The sequence below is a fragment of the Podarcis erhardii genome (genome assembly GCF_964252035.2).
Source record: "Podarcis erhardii genome assembly, chromosome: 7".
Lineage (NCBI taxonomy): Eukaryota > Metazoa > Chordata > Lepidosauria > Squamata > Lacertidae > Podarcis > Podarcis erhardii.
In genome coordinates this window covers 43,818,082-43,834,753 of record NC_138511.1, presented here as the reverse complement: position 1 = coordinate 43,834,753, position 16,672 = coordinate 43,818,082, and the positions used below count along the sequence as shown (strand labels likewise).

The 16,672-nt window shown below is 42.3% G+C and overlaps 2 protein-coding genes across 2 annotated transcripts in view; one reads left to right on the top strand and one right to left on the bottom strand.

The window, feature by feature from the left end:
* The window catches only part of CA5A (carbonic anhydrase 5A), a 29,447-nt gene extending 16,562 nt beyond the window's left edge, over positions 1-12,885 (bottom strand). The window contains exon 1 of the mRNA XM_081872358.1: positions 12,629-12,885. Within this exon, the coding sequence (XP_081728484.1) occupies positions 12,629-12,782 (154 nt within the window). The 5' untranslated portion in view covers positions 12,783-12,885. The remainder of the gene's footprint in view (positions 1-12,628) is intronic.
* On the top strand, positions 849-5,008 carry LOC309347648 (E3 ubiquitin-protein ligase TRIM17-like). The gene is made up of 3 exons (XM_081872360.1): positions 849-1,271; positions 1,794-1,889; positions 4,225-5,008. Exons 1-3 carry the CDS (start codon positions 861-863, stop codon positions 4,231-4,233), a joined length of 516 nt encoding a protein of 171 aa, XP_081728486.1. The 5' UTR covers positions 849-860; the 3' UTR covers positions 4,234-5,008.
* Positions 12,886-16,672: the final 3,787 nt, after the last annotated feature.

Sequence of the window (16,672 nt, the reverse complement as noted above, 5' to 3'; positions counted from 1 at the left end):
TGCTGGGAATTGTAGCTCCATAAGGGACAAGCTACAGTTCCCAGGATTCTTTACAGAAAGTAATGTGCTTTAAATGTGGGGGGGTGATCTTTGTCTGGGTTCCAGTATTTCTTGGTGGTGTTTAACTGTAAGTAAACTACTGAATTAAAAAAGTAGTGTGGTTATTTATAGTGATCAAATTTAGTACATGGCTGTTTAGAATGGTGGCTTTTTCTCTGGGGTAGACACTCCGCATCAGAAGGTATTTGTTATACTGTGATCCTAGGTATCTTCACTTAGAAGTAAATTATGCTGAGTTCAATGGGACTTACTGTCAGATTTTTGCTGCACAGGGTTGTCATCTTAAGTTTATAAACTTATCCTATCAACTGGTGTGCAGTTACCTAAGAGTAAGCCCTAGCGCTTATTTCTAAAAGTACACATATATAGGATTGGGTGGCTGTGTAACTTCAACTAAATTCCTGTTTAAAAAAATAATATGCAACACTTGTGTTTAGTTTGGCTTATTGGTCAAACTCTTGAATTGTTTTCACCTTTTTTAGGTGGACTTTAAAAAATGTATGTTGAAATTATAGTGTAAACTTTAAATATATGCTACTTATTAAATATTTGTACAATGTCCTCATCAAAAGACTTGTCCCTTAAAATATGTTGGGTGTTGATAGTTTGGAAGGAATTTGTGCTCTGTAAGTTTTGAAGGCATTTGTGTTCCGTAAGTTTTGCAACAAAGTGGATTTGGACTTTATAATGAGTAAGACCTCTTTGTTTTGCCCACGACCACCATTTTTGTTGCTCTTTAACTATTTTAAATCAGAAATGAAACCCAACCTGCTGTTATTGCCCTCTAGGGAGAAGTAAGGATGGCAACTGAGGGACCTCTTGAGGAGCTTATTGATGCAATTACTTGCCCCATCTGCCTGGGATATTTCAAAGATCCTGTGATGTTGGACTGTGGGCATAATTTCTGCAAAGCCTGCATTGTCCAGTCCTGGCCTGAATCTGAGGGAGCGTCTGCTTGCCCCGAGTGCAGGAGACTCTTTCAGCCAATGGACAGCAGGCCAAACTGGCAACTGGCAAAAGTGGTCCAGCTTGTCAAGCTGTGGGTGGAGAGATGCACAGAAAGGAGAAGAGAGGTGTGTAAAAGGCATCGGAAGCCCCTGAAGTTCTTTTGTAAGGATGATGAAGCCCCGCTTTGTATGGTGTGTAAACGGACCAAGGCGCACAGTGGCCATAAGGTAGCCCTGTTGGAGGAGGTTGCCCGAGAGCTCAAGGTAAGCAAGGCAAACATTGTAATCTGCCTTATACGGAGGCTGTTTGGGGGAAAGGCCACAGCTTAGTGGTAGAGCATCTGCTCTGGAGGCAGAAGGTCTGAGGTTCAGTCTCCAGGTAGAACTCAGTCTCTATCCCTAGAGAGCTGCTGCCAGTCAGTGTAGACAATACTGAGCTAGATGGACCAATGGCCTGACTCCTTATAAGGCAGTGTCCTGTGTCCATGTGGCTCAGAACTCTACACTGGCTGGCAGCAGCTCTCCAGGGTTTCAGATGGAGAACATTCCCAGCTCTACCTGCAGATGCCTGTTACTGAACCAGGTACTTTCTGCATGCAAAACAGATGCTCCACCCCTGAGCTCTGACCTTCATTGGTGGGATTTGCTGCCACCCTATAAAGATGTGGAGGTGGCCTTGGCTTGTTTTAACTTGGGGGTGGGGGAGGGGGTTGGACAAACAAATCAAGCAAAGGGAAAATCTCCCTGATAAAGCAAAAAACATCATTAGTTGTTGTTGTTGTTCAGGAGAAAACCAAAGCCCAGCTGAAGGCTATGGAGGAAGAGAGAAAGAACCTTGAGGGCTGCAAAATTACTCAAGAGCCGGGAAGATCAGAATGGCTGGTAAATGTTTTAATTTATATAGCTTGCACAACCTTGGCGCTCCTCTCTCCTGTTTTCCAGCCCCAGGCAGCAACTGCACTGCAATGCCCCACTTCCACTTGGGAAGAGATATTTCTTCCTCCCAAGACTTCCTTCCACTTGGTGCTCCCTGCTGTTCTGCTTCCCCTTTGCTGCTGAAGCAGACGGAAAACAGTTATGAAAACCCCACTGCTATGTGGTCTTAACTTTATAAGTTAAACTTGTCCTGTTCGGTATTAAGTGGTTGAAACAAATGACCCCACCTCAGAAAATCTGCGGTAAGAAAAGTTACAGGATTTTAGCAGCGAGCTGCAGGATATGCACTGATTGTAAATGAAGCTGTGTCAACTCTGAAACTTCTGCAGGCACAAACGGTATTCATAGTAATCACCCTGACACCCACAATCATGAATTCATGATATAAAGGCTTTAGGGAGGGGCCCTAAGCTAATTGCTGCCCTTCTCCTGATAATAGGCTTGGAGGGAAAACAAGGGAGTAAGGTAATTTTCTGGCACTGATCAAGGAAGTGTCTGGGAAGAGGAAACCACACTGCAGGTCTCTGGAGACCAGGTGATGCACACACCCCACCAAGCATAGTCCATCTGGTCACTCCTACTAGTGAATGCAGGCAGAAATGAAGCAGCCCATGGACATTGCGAAATGAAAGGGAAGCACTGGTGTGCTCCGAGGACCCCTGAGTTGCTGGATCTTCCATTTGCACAGGGAGATGGCACTATCAATAGATCTTGTCCTGTCCAGCTCTGGGATTATGTCTCTTTTACTGGAGCTGTGGGAGTTAAATATATACAGTGGTACCTTGGTTCTCAGACTTAATCTGTTCTGGAAGTCCATTCCAAAACCAAAGCGTTCCAAAACCAAGGCGCGCTTTCCCATAGAAAGTAATGCAAAATGGATTAATCTGTTCCAGACTTTTAAAAACAACCCCTAAAACTGCAATTTAACATGAATTTTACGATCTAATGAGACCATTGATCCATAAAAGGAAAGCAATAATCAATGTACTGTACTATAAAATAAATAAGACAGTATTGTAGATGATCATTATTTTTTTTCTTATGTTGTAAGAAAAAACTGCTCCTTTTCCCTTATGGGGTACCCAAAAGCCCGTATATGTAGGTTCCTTTTGTAGGTTTTCTATTGGTAGGAGAAAAATAACAGAGGCCAGCATTGAGAAGCAAAGCAGCTAGTAAGCCTGATCTTTATTAAACTGTTGCAACCGGGTGCTCACCCACCCACCCCCGCAGGAGGGGGGAAGAACCCAGAAGAAAGTTTTGCAAGCCCTTATATAGACTTTTGAAACTGCCACCTTGTAGCTCAAGACCAGCCCCCAATACATCATACGTACATCGCAGAAGGGGCGGTCTACAGCAGAATCCTGTCTGGCAGGAAACCTGTTAATGGGTTTACCTGGAGAGCCTGGCCATTATTTTGTGATGATAAATACTTAATTTCTGAGTCCAGGTCACAGGCTCACCCTATTCATACACAGATACGCCCTTAAGATTGGATTTGTGAGCAAAGAGACAATGGGGAGGCTTTTCCATTTCCTTCCTCCTTGCAGAGAAACATTTGAGGTCAATTTGGGGGAGTCAAAATGGTTTTGGGATTGCTTTCCTGTACTATTTCAGACACGTAGTTTATATACTTATGTATGTGTTTGCCTTGTCAATTTATGAACATATAGGAATTCTATATATTCTCAAATATATAAATCATAACACTTACCTGCACTGATGATAGTCATTATTTGGATGGGGGGGCTTTTATCCATTTCCACAGTCAATCAATCAGTAGCTGAACTGGGTTCCACACAGTCACAAAAACAAATTAACCAAAAAAGCCTCAAAAACAAAAACGCAAAATAAATAGCAAAAACAAAAGCATCAAACTTAATCCATTCCGGAAGTCCATTTGACTTCCGAAATGTTTGAAAACCAAGGTGCAGCTTCTGATTGGTGCAGGTGGCCCGGAAACAATAGCTGACAGCCTCATCGGCCGTTCGGCTTCCAAAAAACGTTCGAAAACCGGAACACTTACATCTGGGTTTTCAGCATTTGGGAACCAAGGCATTGGAGTAGCAAGGCGTTTGAGAACCAAGGTACCACTGTTTATCTTAATAACTAGCCACTACATTCTCATTGTCCTTCACTTGCCTCTACCACCTTGAAGGGAGTATTTTCTGCTCTCTGCGAGGCTTCCTGACCAAATCCATGTGAAGTTTGAAGAGAGAATGTTTTGTGAATCTGCATCCCCTGATCTCACCCAGCCTTCTCCTTTTCTTTCTCTGTCCTGCAGAAAATGTGACTGGACCCAGGCATAGCACCCTATCCCCTGTCAATCTTTCTGAGGACCCTAAGGGTGTGAGACGCAAGGGGTAAAGGATTTGGAACCTGCCTGTCCACCCTCTGATGTTGTACAAAACACAAAGGAATCCAACTCATACGAGCATCACTCTGAAGACAGAGGGACCACCAGGTTGTGAGTCCTTGGAAACTTTAGCCCCATCCCATAATTCAATGTGCATGTTCGGTCATGGGTGGGGAGACGGCAGGCTCCACCTCCCCACCTGTAAACTTTCATTTGAACTCCCATGTAAAATTCCCACGTAGAGGGATCTGTTCAGGAATTCAAATGTACATACTGAGTTACTAACCCTATGCTTCTGTTGAGGAAGCCTTAATACTTATGTTTACCTAGTTGATTCTAGGTTCTTCAATTCCTTCTAAACTAACACTTTTGCCCAGGGAGAAGACTGGTTTTTTTCCTGGACTTTTAAAGGATTTTTTAGAAGTTTAATTTCAGCCTTGCTTTGTGAGGTTTGGATTGATCCCTAAACTGCTGGGAACAATTCTTTAACATACCTCAGGCAGGGAGTAAATATACACCTGAGTGACCAGAGTCCTTTACTTACAATGGTTCCTTGAGCGTACTGATAAGTGTTATAATGCCATCTCATCCATCTTGCATTTTTATGTTCTCATCAGATATTCTGATCAAGTGGCATCTCTTTGCTGAGGTTTGTTCTTGTATATTTTTGGGGTGGGGTGGGGGTTGGTTACATATGAGCACTGAAAAAATAAAAATAAAGCTTTTAACAAACTAAGCAGAAATGTATCAAATTGCTGCGTATCAATGATAACCCTGATGGCTCTTGCAAGAAGATTTATCTCTAGCACTCAGTCCTCTAGAGATGCTTGAGAGCCAGATGATGTTTGAGGGAGTTGTTTCCTCCAGCGGCATAGACCTGATTGCAAGCAGAGGGTGAGACCCACTTCAGGTGGGAAGAGGGAGAAACACTTGGTCAAAACTCTGTGGATTAAACAAGCAAGGAGGCCAGGGTCTTGGCGTGGGAATGTTCAGGGAGGCAGGAGAGGATATATTGTTTAATGATATCCTTCCTAACTTGTGTTAGCAAGTTCTGTATCTTAGCAGATACAGAACATTCCCCTTTAAACACACAGCAGTTTGCTTGTTGCAGGCTCGTCTGAGCCTCTCAATACCTCAGGTTACATACGCTTCAGGTTACAGACTCTGCTAAAATAGTACCTTGGGTTAAGAACTTTGCTTCAGGATGAGAACAGAAATCATGCTCCGGCGGCGTGGCAGCAGCAGGAGGCCCCATTAGCTAAAGTGGTGCTTCAGGTTAAGAACAGTTTCAGGTTAAGAACGGACCTTCAGAACGAATTAAGTACTTAACCTGAGGTACCACTGTATAAGAGTCCTGGTAAGATCCCTTACTGTCCCTTTTAAAAAGAACAGAAACAACAATCTTATGAAAGTCAACATAAAAGCAGTTTACTCAAAATCTTTCAGTTCACAGTTAGATCCCTGAAGGCAGACTTAGATTGCTAAAGTACAGATCTACATTAACTATCCCATAAGGGAGTTAGTCCCAAGTGACTGCGACTGAGCAGTCACTTCTCCTAACACATAGGAAAACAAAATGGAGAAGAAGACAGCAAGAGAAGAATGTGTGCTCCTTCTTGCCCAGATTAGGCCTCTCTCACACACACAGGCCTCTAGTCAGATGCAGAGGAGGTTGCTCACAGCTCAGGAGGAAACAGGAAGTTTTATCCTGACTGCATACAAAGCACCCCCTAGCATGTTCATTCTAGGAATGTTGTACTTGACTGCTGTGTGTTTCACACAGGGGATTTCTGTTGCCTTTGCGCTGCACTTGTGGGCTTCTAGTTGTAGAGCACTTTTTGCATGCAGAATGTCTCCCAGGTACAATTGCCAATGGGCCTCTCCAGGACTGGAAGAGACACCTTGGAAGAGACTCCCAGCGCCCTCAAATATTTTAGTAGGGGGTCTGAAGGGACCTCGGACCCTAGGAGTTGGCTCCTATGGAGCAAGTATTCATCCAGAGCTTTTAAAACGTGTTGGAACAGTTCCTTAGGATGGAAAGAACATCAAAGGGGAGGGATTACATTGAAAGAAAAGCATGTAAGGTTAAAAAAGAGGAACTCATTTGTTTTATTGCTGGAAAAATATGTTGCTTTAAAAGTTTGCCTAAGGATAAAAGTAAGGGAAAGGGCAGGATTGCACCATTAACTGATAAGAGCAGTTGTGTTCTGTCTGCCTACGCAAATAGCTGAGGACAGATAATCACTCCTGGGATTCCCTTATCATGTGGATAGACAGGAAACTGGTTTTTGCCCACACTACTGAAATTAAAAGGTTGTAGCAGTAGAGTGGTTCAAAACTACACACCTAGTAAAATTATCCATTTCATAGTGAGTGTGTGAAACAGTAACAAAAAGTCATGAGTAACAAACTTTCCTCTTCGTGTAGCAAGCAATGAATGTGCTGCTTTTCCTGGCTGCTTGCCATCTGACAGATTTCTGTGTTATCCGGCAGGTTGCTTACTGACAGCACAAGCGGAAGAAGGTGTTCCAAAGAAAGTAAACAGAAATAATTATTTTTAAAAAGCAGCAGGAGTTGTATCTGTTCCCCCCAAAAGCCAGAGGAGCAAATAGGTGGGATAAATGGGTTAAATAATAACAACGAACGTAGCAAATACAGACAGTGGGTATGTTGTAATATTTGTCTGGCCCGAAGTCCCCAAAAGTAGAAGAAGCACTTATTAACAGTGAAGGGCAGACAAAATAATACAGGTTTTTTTTCAAAAAAGAAGAGAAAAGACTGGCTATGTTTATGAGAGACTGCTCAATATGGTGATTAGGACAATTAATGCTCTTTCTGAGGGTCACCCCCCCCCATCTTAAACTTCAGTAGGCAAGAAACAACCTGGAGGGAACAGGGATTTCAGTTTGTAGCGTGCTTGTACTATTGTAAGTTTCCATAAGGGGCTGTGTTTTGTCAGTGTCAACATTCAAGCATGACACACAATTATCTTGACTCGGTGAAGTTGTGTTTTAAGCTCTCTGTACTTTTCCATGTCAATGTGAATTCATATTTGCCTAATATTGTGGCTAGAAAATATATGAAAGGGCATTCAATTAAATCTTCTGCTGGAGTAAGAACTCTGATCCAAATTGCAATATTTGGGGGAGGTGAAGAAGAGGCGGGGGAAGGCATGTGCTTTTTTAAAGAAAATACTTCTTTTAAAAAAAGATTTTGTAGCAAAACAAACAAACCCCTGAATAGGATGTGGGCAGGGGAAATGGAAACTGTTCCTTTCTAACAAAGAGGCTTTTTGTTACAGGCTGAGCTAGTATAATTGCCATGGTGATACATTTCGAAACATAAAACAAATTTGTATGGCTGAATATGTTGCTTCTTTGTTGTTTTGTCTCCTTCACATGCACGTCCAAACCAATATAGGTGGTTTTGTATCCCCAATATCTCCCCCCCTGTGCCATAAATATTTCAAATCATCCCTATTCCTTACCCATCCAATCTGCCTCTTTAAAAACAAAACCCAAAAAACCCTGTATGTCTTGTAGATAGAGTTTCTGTGCTAGGTTGCCACTTCAGCAGTGATCTTTAAATGGGTTGGAGAAACTGCTGTGCAGTCCCACCCCACCGCTTTGTTTAGACAGGATCAAAGGGCCTGCAATGGATTTTGACAAGGGAAAACCCACCTGTCCATCATGTGGTAGCCGTGACATCATGTGATTGACAAGTGGATTGCCCCACCCACCTGTAAAAGTTGGTCTACAAGTTATTTCCCCAAAAGGGTTCTCCATCCCTGATTTGTATAATATACGTGAAAAGCAAGAGTAACACTCCATGCATCTATCGAAGTGGGATCCAGTTCAGAAAGTGTCTGCCACAGGGACTCACCTATAGTGGGGCAAAGATGCTATAGTCCACCCACCCCGAATTATGTTATTCAATACGTAAACTGCTTGCGGGCAAGGACTCCCCTTTTGCCTGTGAAGGCCAGGAAGGCGCTAGGTGTGCTGTACAAAGAACAATAAGCACATTTTCTCGCTGAGACACATATTGCCATAATCGGCATAATCTGTTTGCTTGGCAGAGTTCTGTTTGGGAGGATGTCACTCTTTCGAACCAGGAAATTGCCAGCTTCAGTTGACTAAGGCTTTAATCCCTTTCAGGCCTCAACAAATAATAAATACAAACGGTATTTTCATCCCCCCCCCGCCCCGCCACAAAAAAACCCCTATCTGAAGGTGCACTGGACTGTGTCTGAAACTTGTTATGCAGCATTGCCTGTGAAATATGAAAGAGGAGAGAGGACGTAAACATATGAATTCAGAAGTCGCATGTAGGATGACTCAGCGCTGTTGCCATTCCTGACCCCACTCAGCATAGATAGGAGTGGTATGAAGGGCAGTTTCTACAGGGCCTTTTTACATCCACGCACAGCTGATATCGAAGTGATGTAATGATGTGATACAGGAGATCTGAACAACCCATTTGCAATACAAGTCAGTCTCTACCCCCATCTGCAAGCACCAAGTTTGCCTTTGCCCTCCTCTGCGCCCTTGCCAAATCCTTTTCTTTTTGTCTCATGTCTTTTAGATTGTAAGCCTGAGGGCAGGGACTGTCTTATCACTGACATCTGGAAACCACTCTGAGGCCTTTTTTGGGCTGAAAAGCAGGTGGGGTTTTTTTTTTTAATGCTTTAAAGAAGTAAAGTTCCTATTAACATTGTGTGACCTCCAGACAGTGGAACTGAGAAGGGACTGACATACTTCTGGGAACCATGACAACATCCAGCACATCAACAGTGCTTGGTGACCTTTTGTATTCCCATTATCTCAGCGCCTCTTTTATTAGGTTCAACAGACCCAGGTGTGGCTAAGGACAGCCTTTGGCAGCCTGGTGTCCTCTCCATAGACTATGTACTACAGCTTCCATCAGTCTCAGCATCATATGGCTGCAATGGCTGGGACTGATGGGAGTTCTAGTCCAAAACATCTGGAGGGCTCTGTGCTGGGGAAGGCTGACTTAGGATAAGAAACAACAGAGATGGGTGGGGTTGGCTGTGCAGTATAATCACATTGTCTGCCTGGAGGCATCTGACTGTCACTTGGTTGCCTGAAGACAGGGAGGGCAAAGTTGTTTTCTCCTGCCCAAAATGTGCTTGAAATAGAAGTGCCAGGTGGGGAGGATGCACGAACAGCAAGTTGTTCCAAAAGTGGGGATGATATATTGCGGATCTGGCTGAGCTGCTTGTTCGGCTGAAGTATTGGGAGAAACTGGATAAAAATCCAAACCATCTAGAGATCACCAGGTTGGAAAAGACAACAATGGGGGGGATCAAGTCAAGCTTCTTGGATTAGTGTAAATGTGGCCTGTATTGGACATGCTGGTCTTTGGAGAGTGCTCAGATAAAATCTAGGCCATGTGGGTGTAGGGAATTATCTGCCTTGGATGCTATGGGAAAGGGAATACAGGGCTGGATGGATCTGAGAGTGCAAATTTCAGGCGTCAGGTTCAAATGGATTTATTTCAGGAGACCTTTACACCATGGATGGTGCTCTACTTTGTTCTCTCTTATGTTTGGAACATACAGTGAGTCAGGCCACCAGTGGTGGCTTTATGATCTGTGGTGCCCTGTGTGCAGTCTACTTGGGGGGCCCTATTACCGGTAGTTCACACAAATAAATTTGACAATGTCAAGTGTATTCACAACAGAAACAAAATACCCACTTGGCAACTCCCGCCCTGATGGACCAGCCTCCTCAGTTTCTCATCTATGAAATGGGAGTGGAATAGTGACCTACAGGGCCTTGTGAAAGTGATCCAGATAAAGGTGGTCATGGGCTTGGCTCAATGAGCCTACGCACCTAAGAACACTCATTTGGGAGTAAATTTAATTGAAATCACTGAAATATAGTTCTGAGTAAGCATGCAAAGGATGCAAAAATGAGAAGACGTGTTGCTTTTAATCATCATCATAGCTAGCTATATACTGAATATATCACATAATAACCTGTGCTTCTTGAATAAAACTCTGGCGCTGAGAGCAGGGCATGGAAAGTGAGGTTTTTTAGGCTGTTTGCATTGGTTTCAGAAAACATTTTGAAAGGCCAGAAAGGGGAAACTCCCTGTTACAGACACACTTCTGAGTCATATCATGTACTAAGATGGGAAGAAATGACTCAAAATTTCCTGTGGATTTGCTTTAGCATTAAAAAGATCTGGCAATATTTGTGCCTCAGTGGGGGGAGGCTGGAATGATGGAGAATAGCACAGAAATTATGAAATGCTGTGCCTTTTATGGTTAGAAATTGTATATTTTGCTCCTTAAGTTGCAGGAGTCCTTAAAAACCTTGATCTTGTTTTCTATTCAAAAGTAGTTTTAGCAGATTAATCTTTTCTAGGAAACATTCCAAACCCCACAGTCAGCAGTACCTTTGATAGGACCAACAAAAAAATGCCTCAAACTTATTTTCACTATTTTGCCCCCAAACTGAAAAATGTCCTCCCTGATTTGTATCCAAAAGCTTAAAAGTTCATTTACTATTTTGTGAAGGTGCTGCCTGACTGGATTTTGGATGTGTGTGGGGGGGGGGGAATCATTCACACAGCTTCTTTTGGCTTTTGTGCTGCCAAGAAATGTGTTTTTCTTAATGTGAATCATTAGTGCAATTAGTTCCACTTTATCAATTGACATTGTTCTGGATGGATTTAGTTCTGGTTTGTTCTGTGTTTCAGTTTTTCCTGAAACACAAACATGTCAATTTAAACTCTTTTTAAGAAAATCTTGCATACATTGGTCAGAAAACACCCCAAAGTTTGTTGGCTTGGTTCCTTAAGTGAACAATGCACCAGCAAATGTTATACAAACTTGAATGAATCACTCTTAATATTCTCCACAGTAGCATGGGATAGAGTTCCAAGTTCAAGGATATTAATTATTATAGGATTTACAATAATGTATATATCTGAATATCATTCCATGTCACTGGCTTCTTGAAATGCTAGACAGGCGATGAATGGCAAAGGGTTTTTGCTCTCCACTTTCTTGGGCACAATTGGAAATCTAGGAAACAGTTGTGGGCATCACAAAATACCCATTACATTAAAAGAAAGAAGTAAAGGTGACCTTGGTGGGCACCAAGCATGTTTTCTGAAGATTCCACATTGGGGATTTCAGCAAGGAACACTACAGAAACATTAAGGATAACTTTTCCTGCCACTTGTCAAAAAAGACGAATTAATGTAGAGGAACACAAGGATGGGCATTTAGAAAAAGTGTGACATTGCCCAAGTATCAACAATAATGTGGTATTACACCATCTCTCATTCTCTAGAACAAACACACCAATTACTTCGCACACCTAATCCTTCTTCAAAAAGCAGTCATTTATTATGGAGCAAAATTCTTCACAAGTAATTAGCTCCCTCATTCTCATAATAAATCTTATGAGGTGGGTTGTGCACACCCCCATTTTAAAGATGGAAAGCTGAGTCTGGGGGGAAACTATTCACCTGCAGTCAGGTTTCATCTGAACCAGTACAAAATCCAGTTAAGAAAGCTGCAGAACAGGTGGGCTAATCATAAAGATAGAAATCACTCTGAACATGCACAGAATGCATTTTTGCTCCACCGATCAACCACAGCCTGCACTTGCACATTTAGAATTGCAGGACAGGTTTTTCTGTGTATTTTCCAGGCAGCTTCATCCCCAGCTCCCATTTTTAGAAGTGTAGCCCTGCAGAGAGCTTCTGTTCCAGAGGCAGTTTCAACCCAGCTCTTGTTAAAATGCAAACAGTTCTCTATTTGCAACACGACACTAGCATTTTCCTCCTCTCTTATATTTTGTAGAAGCTCAGTATTTATGGCATTGGCATTCAGGCTGACTGGCAAGAATGAAAACTTTTTCCTATTCATTTTGGCTCCTATTAGATAGCTAATGACTTACATTCATTTTCATATCGTATAACCATTACAGCTGCTGCTTTCACCAAACTCACAATTTGTAGAATAATTACTAACTCAAATGTACCAGCAAACTTGTAAAGGGTGACATTCTATTCCTATGCAGCTGGCAAGGAGGAAAGTCCACTGAACACTGGCAGTGAATCTTCAATTTCTCCTTTATTCCCCCCTCTTACGAAATTATCTTTCTTTCCCCCCATTTCAATCACAGTAGAAAATTCCCTCTGGGTTCTTTCTCATCTGAAATAATGGCCACCATTTTTCTTAACTTTCATAAATGGCTTTCACCCTCAAAGTTTCTGCTATGTGTTGCCTCATCCTCACACAGGTGCCAATGATGCACTTCTAACAAGAAGGATAACAAATATAGATACTTACATGAAGCGTATCTGTTTTTATAAGTACAAGTGGCCAAGCTGCATGCCCTGGCTGGTATCAGATGCTGATACTGCCCCCAGAGAGTTGTCAGCTGCTTGCTGAAATGTGTCATGTTCGTTACCTTCAGCTTGGTCAGAAAGACCAGAAAGACCATTTTGGACCAGCACCAAGGCCTCCTGTAGGGTCTATATAGCCAGAGGAACGAGTGCTCTCCCAACGCAAAGCTGGAATAATATGCTATGAGTGATCGGACTTAAATAAACCCAGTTCTGTTTATGAACTATTCTGATCACCCAGGGGCACACCCATTTGGTGGTGGTGATGGTGGGGGGAGCCAAACAGATAGTTAAATTTCAACCCATCCCACAGCTGGATTCTTCATTGGTTCTAATTTTTGGTGGAGAGGCTGGACTCACTGGCTGCTGCCTGTGAGTTTTGCATATAGAAACGGCCCAAATAAATTCCCTGCCTTGCGCAGGACATTCTTCTGCAGAGTCCTGTGTGATGCTTTAGTGATTTGCATACCTTACTTTTCTTTTGCTTCTTTTTAAAGATAGTGTTGTTTGTTCAGTATCCATCCACACTGTTTACAGATGGCAAGCAGGCAGATGAAGGACAAAGTACTTGTGGAGGGGGGCAATGGTACGAATATTGTTACACACCACTGCAATCTTTGAGCAGTGAGAGACTCTGTGGGTTCCAAGCGTTTACCCAGTGTTCATTTTTTGGGGAATGAGTGTCAGTGGAGACTGTGGTGTCTTTAGGATATATGGTTTTATTTACCCATGTATACAACCTGAGCATAGGATAGTGGGGCTCACAGCATTAACATTGCCATAGATATTGCTTTCCCTTTAGGTTTCCAGGGGAGCCCCAGCACAGAGCAAGACCTGTCTCTGTGTCTGTAGCTACTGTTTTCATATATGTACATATCTATCTATATGTATCACACACAGAGACTACCGGTATATTTTTCTCCTATAGTCTGCTTAGGTGAGGGGATGCAGGAAAGGCTCACCTATTTGTTCTGTGAGCAACTTTTTTGGTTATGCTAAATTGTGGTATTTAGCTAGTCAGTCCAAACCATTACCTTGAAAGAAGGAAATGGTTTGGTTGGTTTCCCCTTATACATTCTACCTTCACAGATACAGGATTGCAGATTCTGGAGGGGGACCCAAGGTCCCATCCAGGCTGACCCTGCAAACTCATAACATTATGGATGGTCTTGGTGGAGGAGAGAACTGTTGCAATGTTGGCAATGTTGGCAATTGAGAAAGGTGGAGTCACTGTCACTGCTCTTCTGCAATTAGTTGGGAGGAGAACTCAAGGCCAAGATCCTTTTACAATGCTTACTCACAAGCCAAGTCTTGTTCAACAAAGATCCCTGGCAACATCACTTCACATTTTATTGCTTTCTGTGTTCGTTGGGTAGTTTGCTTCACTAGAAGGATTTCAAAATGGAACCAATTTCCCAATAAATGCTTTTTGGGGTGTGGAGTGGGACTGCAGACTGAATGTGGATTACAAAGAAAAATTAAGTACTCTGTGTCTACTGATTCCAGAATAAAATGTTGTGTGAATGCAGCCTAAGAATGTCTTAAGAACTGGGCCTCAATTTGCTTGTTTTCCTTCCCCACCTCACCTTCGTTTTCTCTCATGTATCTTAGATTATAAACTTGATGGAAAGGACATTTTTTTTTAACCTTTGTACAGTGCCTGGAAAACTTTGGCACCTTATAAATTTTTATAATTTTTATATTTTTTATTAATAATACACATGTAATGCTTTGAACTGTCACAATCTGCTATACATTCACTCGTGCTATATAAAAATGTTAACTGTTTATGACAAGATTTCTCCTCTATCTTTTTCTGCTCTATATCTGTAGATCTGCTACAGGTTACACAGGAAATTACTACAGATTGTGAACATGTATGATTTTTTGACCTCTTTACATGGGGCAACCTTTGCACTGAACCTTTGCAAAACTGTGTGCACCGAGAGTTAATTTTTTACATTAAATTGGTACTCCCCCCCCAGGGGGGTATGCAGAGGTATGCATACCCCCTAAACATTTTGTGAATCTAAGTTTGGCCTCATTGAGGGACAGTATTTCAATATGAGTAGGAAAATGAGAGTATCCCTAAATATTTATTTTAAAGAAAAAAAGCACTGCCTTAAATTATACACCAGGTATATAGAATTTGCTTTGGCTAATAATATTTAAAATGCCTTGAACTGATAAATGAGGTTATGAACAGTGTTTGTCAAGCACTGATTTGCTTGGGAAAAGCATAGAATCCCAGGGCCCTGCCATGGTTGACAGAAACTTAAAACATCAACAAATCTAGTATGGCATAATACATGTGGAGGAATAAAATCTACATGAAGTGTTATTTGCAGTTATTAGGTGTAGAAGTTGGAGGGACCTTATAAGTTTCTGTAGATGAGAGTTCCCATCAATAGATATGTGAACTGTTATTCTCATGAAGTGGACTGTAGCCCATGAAAGGTTATGCTGAATTGTTAGCCTTTTATGATGCCACATACAGTGGTACCTCAGGTTAAGTACTTAATTCGTTCCAGAGGTCCATACTTAACCTGAAACTGTTCTTAACCTGAAGCACCACTTTAGCTAATGGGGTCTCCTGCTGCCGCCGCACCGCTGGAGCACCATTTCTGTTCTCATCCTGAAGCAAAGTTCTTAACCTGAAGCACTATTTCTGGGTTAGTGGAGTCTGTAACCTGAAGCGTATGTAACCTGTAGTTCTCCCTCTCTCTGAATTTGTAACCAGTGAGGCCAAAAGACAATGAATCACAATGGGAAGCTGCAGTTCAGTTACATTTGTATACATAATTCAACATACGCACCAGCTGTCCCAGTTTACCAGAAACAGTACCCTTTTCTTGCTACACTTGCCTTGCAAATTGCTATCCGTGTTCTGGCCATTTGCAGATGCCATTTCAATTATTATTGTTTTGCATGAGATACCATGCTTCCAGCTCCAGCTCTTTACCTAGGATCTCTAGAGTTACACCCACAACCTACATTTACAGCACATTTATGGCTTCCCCTGAATAATCCTGGAAACTGTAGTTTCTTAAATGTGCTGGGTATTTAGTTGTGTGAGGGGTAAACCATAGTTCCCTGGAGTGTTGTTGTTGTTTTTTTGAGGGGGGCAAACATGTGCTTCAGATGAATGGCACTGGATGTGGTGCTGCTATCCTAGGGAGATTTACTTCTTGAGTAAACATGAGTAAGAGTGTGCTGCATATAGAAACATGGGTAGACAATTTGTCTACCTGGCTTTGTAAATGCCTTAGAGATTTTTATGTATTTATTTTATTAAGTGGTCTATAAATCTTGTTAAATAGGCAAATAAAATAAAAACAGAATGGTATTTGTACAAAAGCTTAAGTTGGACTAAATTTGTTCACCTTTAAGGTGCTACAAGATAAATTATTTTGCTTTCTTACTGACCAGCACCAGCTTTCCAGGTTTTCAGACAGGAGCCTTTCCCAGCCCTGGGACCTTTTGCATGTAAAGTAGGTGCTCTGTCACAGAGCTAGACCTTCTGCCACATTTCTGACTGGTTTTAACACCAAGCCAGTTCCTCCTTGTTGTTCAATGTATAGGACTAAGATATGGGAGACTATTGTTGCAGGAAAAATCCGAGGGCTCCCTTGGACAAAACAAAGACACCAACCAGGATAACTTGGAGCAAAACAGCAGCCTGTAGGCTTGGCCTTTATTGAACTGTTGCAACAGGGTATTCCCCTCACGTGCAGGAGAGAGGAAAGACCCAGAAGAATAGTGTGCAAGGTCTTATAAAAACTTTTGAAATTCCCCTCCTCCAGGTCTAGCCCACCCCCAGAAACATCATGCATACATTACAGAAAGGAGGGGTTGAGGGAGGCATACATTACAGAAAGGAGGGGCTGAGGGAGGAGTTGGTGGTAACCTGAGTGTCTTGTCACCTGGCTGGTTCCCCCTTTCCCCCTCCCCATGAGTACTTTCCAGGTGACAGAGGGGAGTTGGCAGT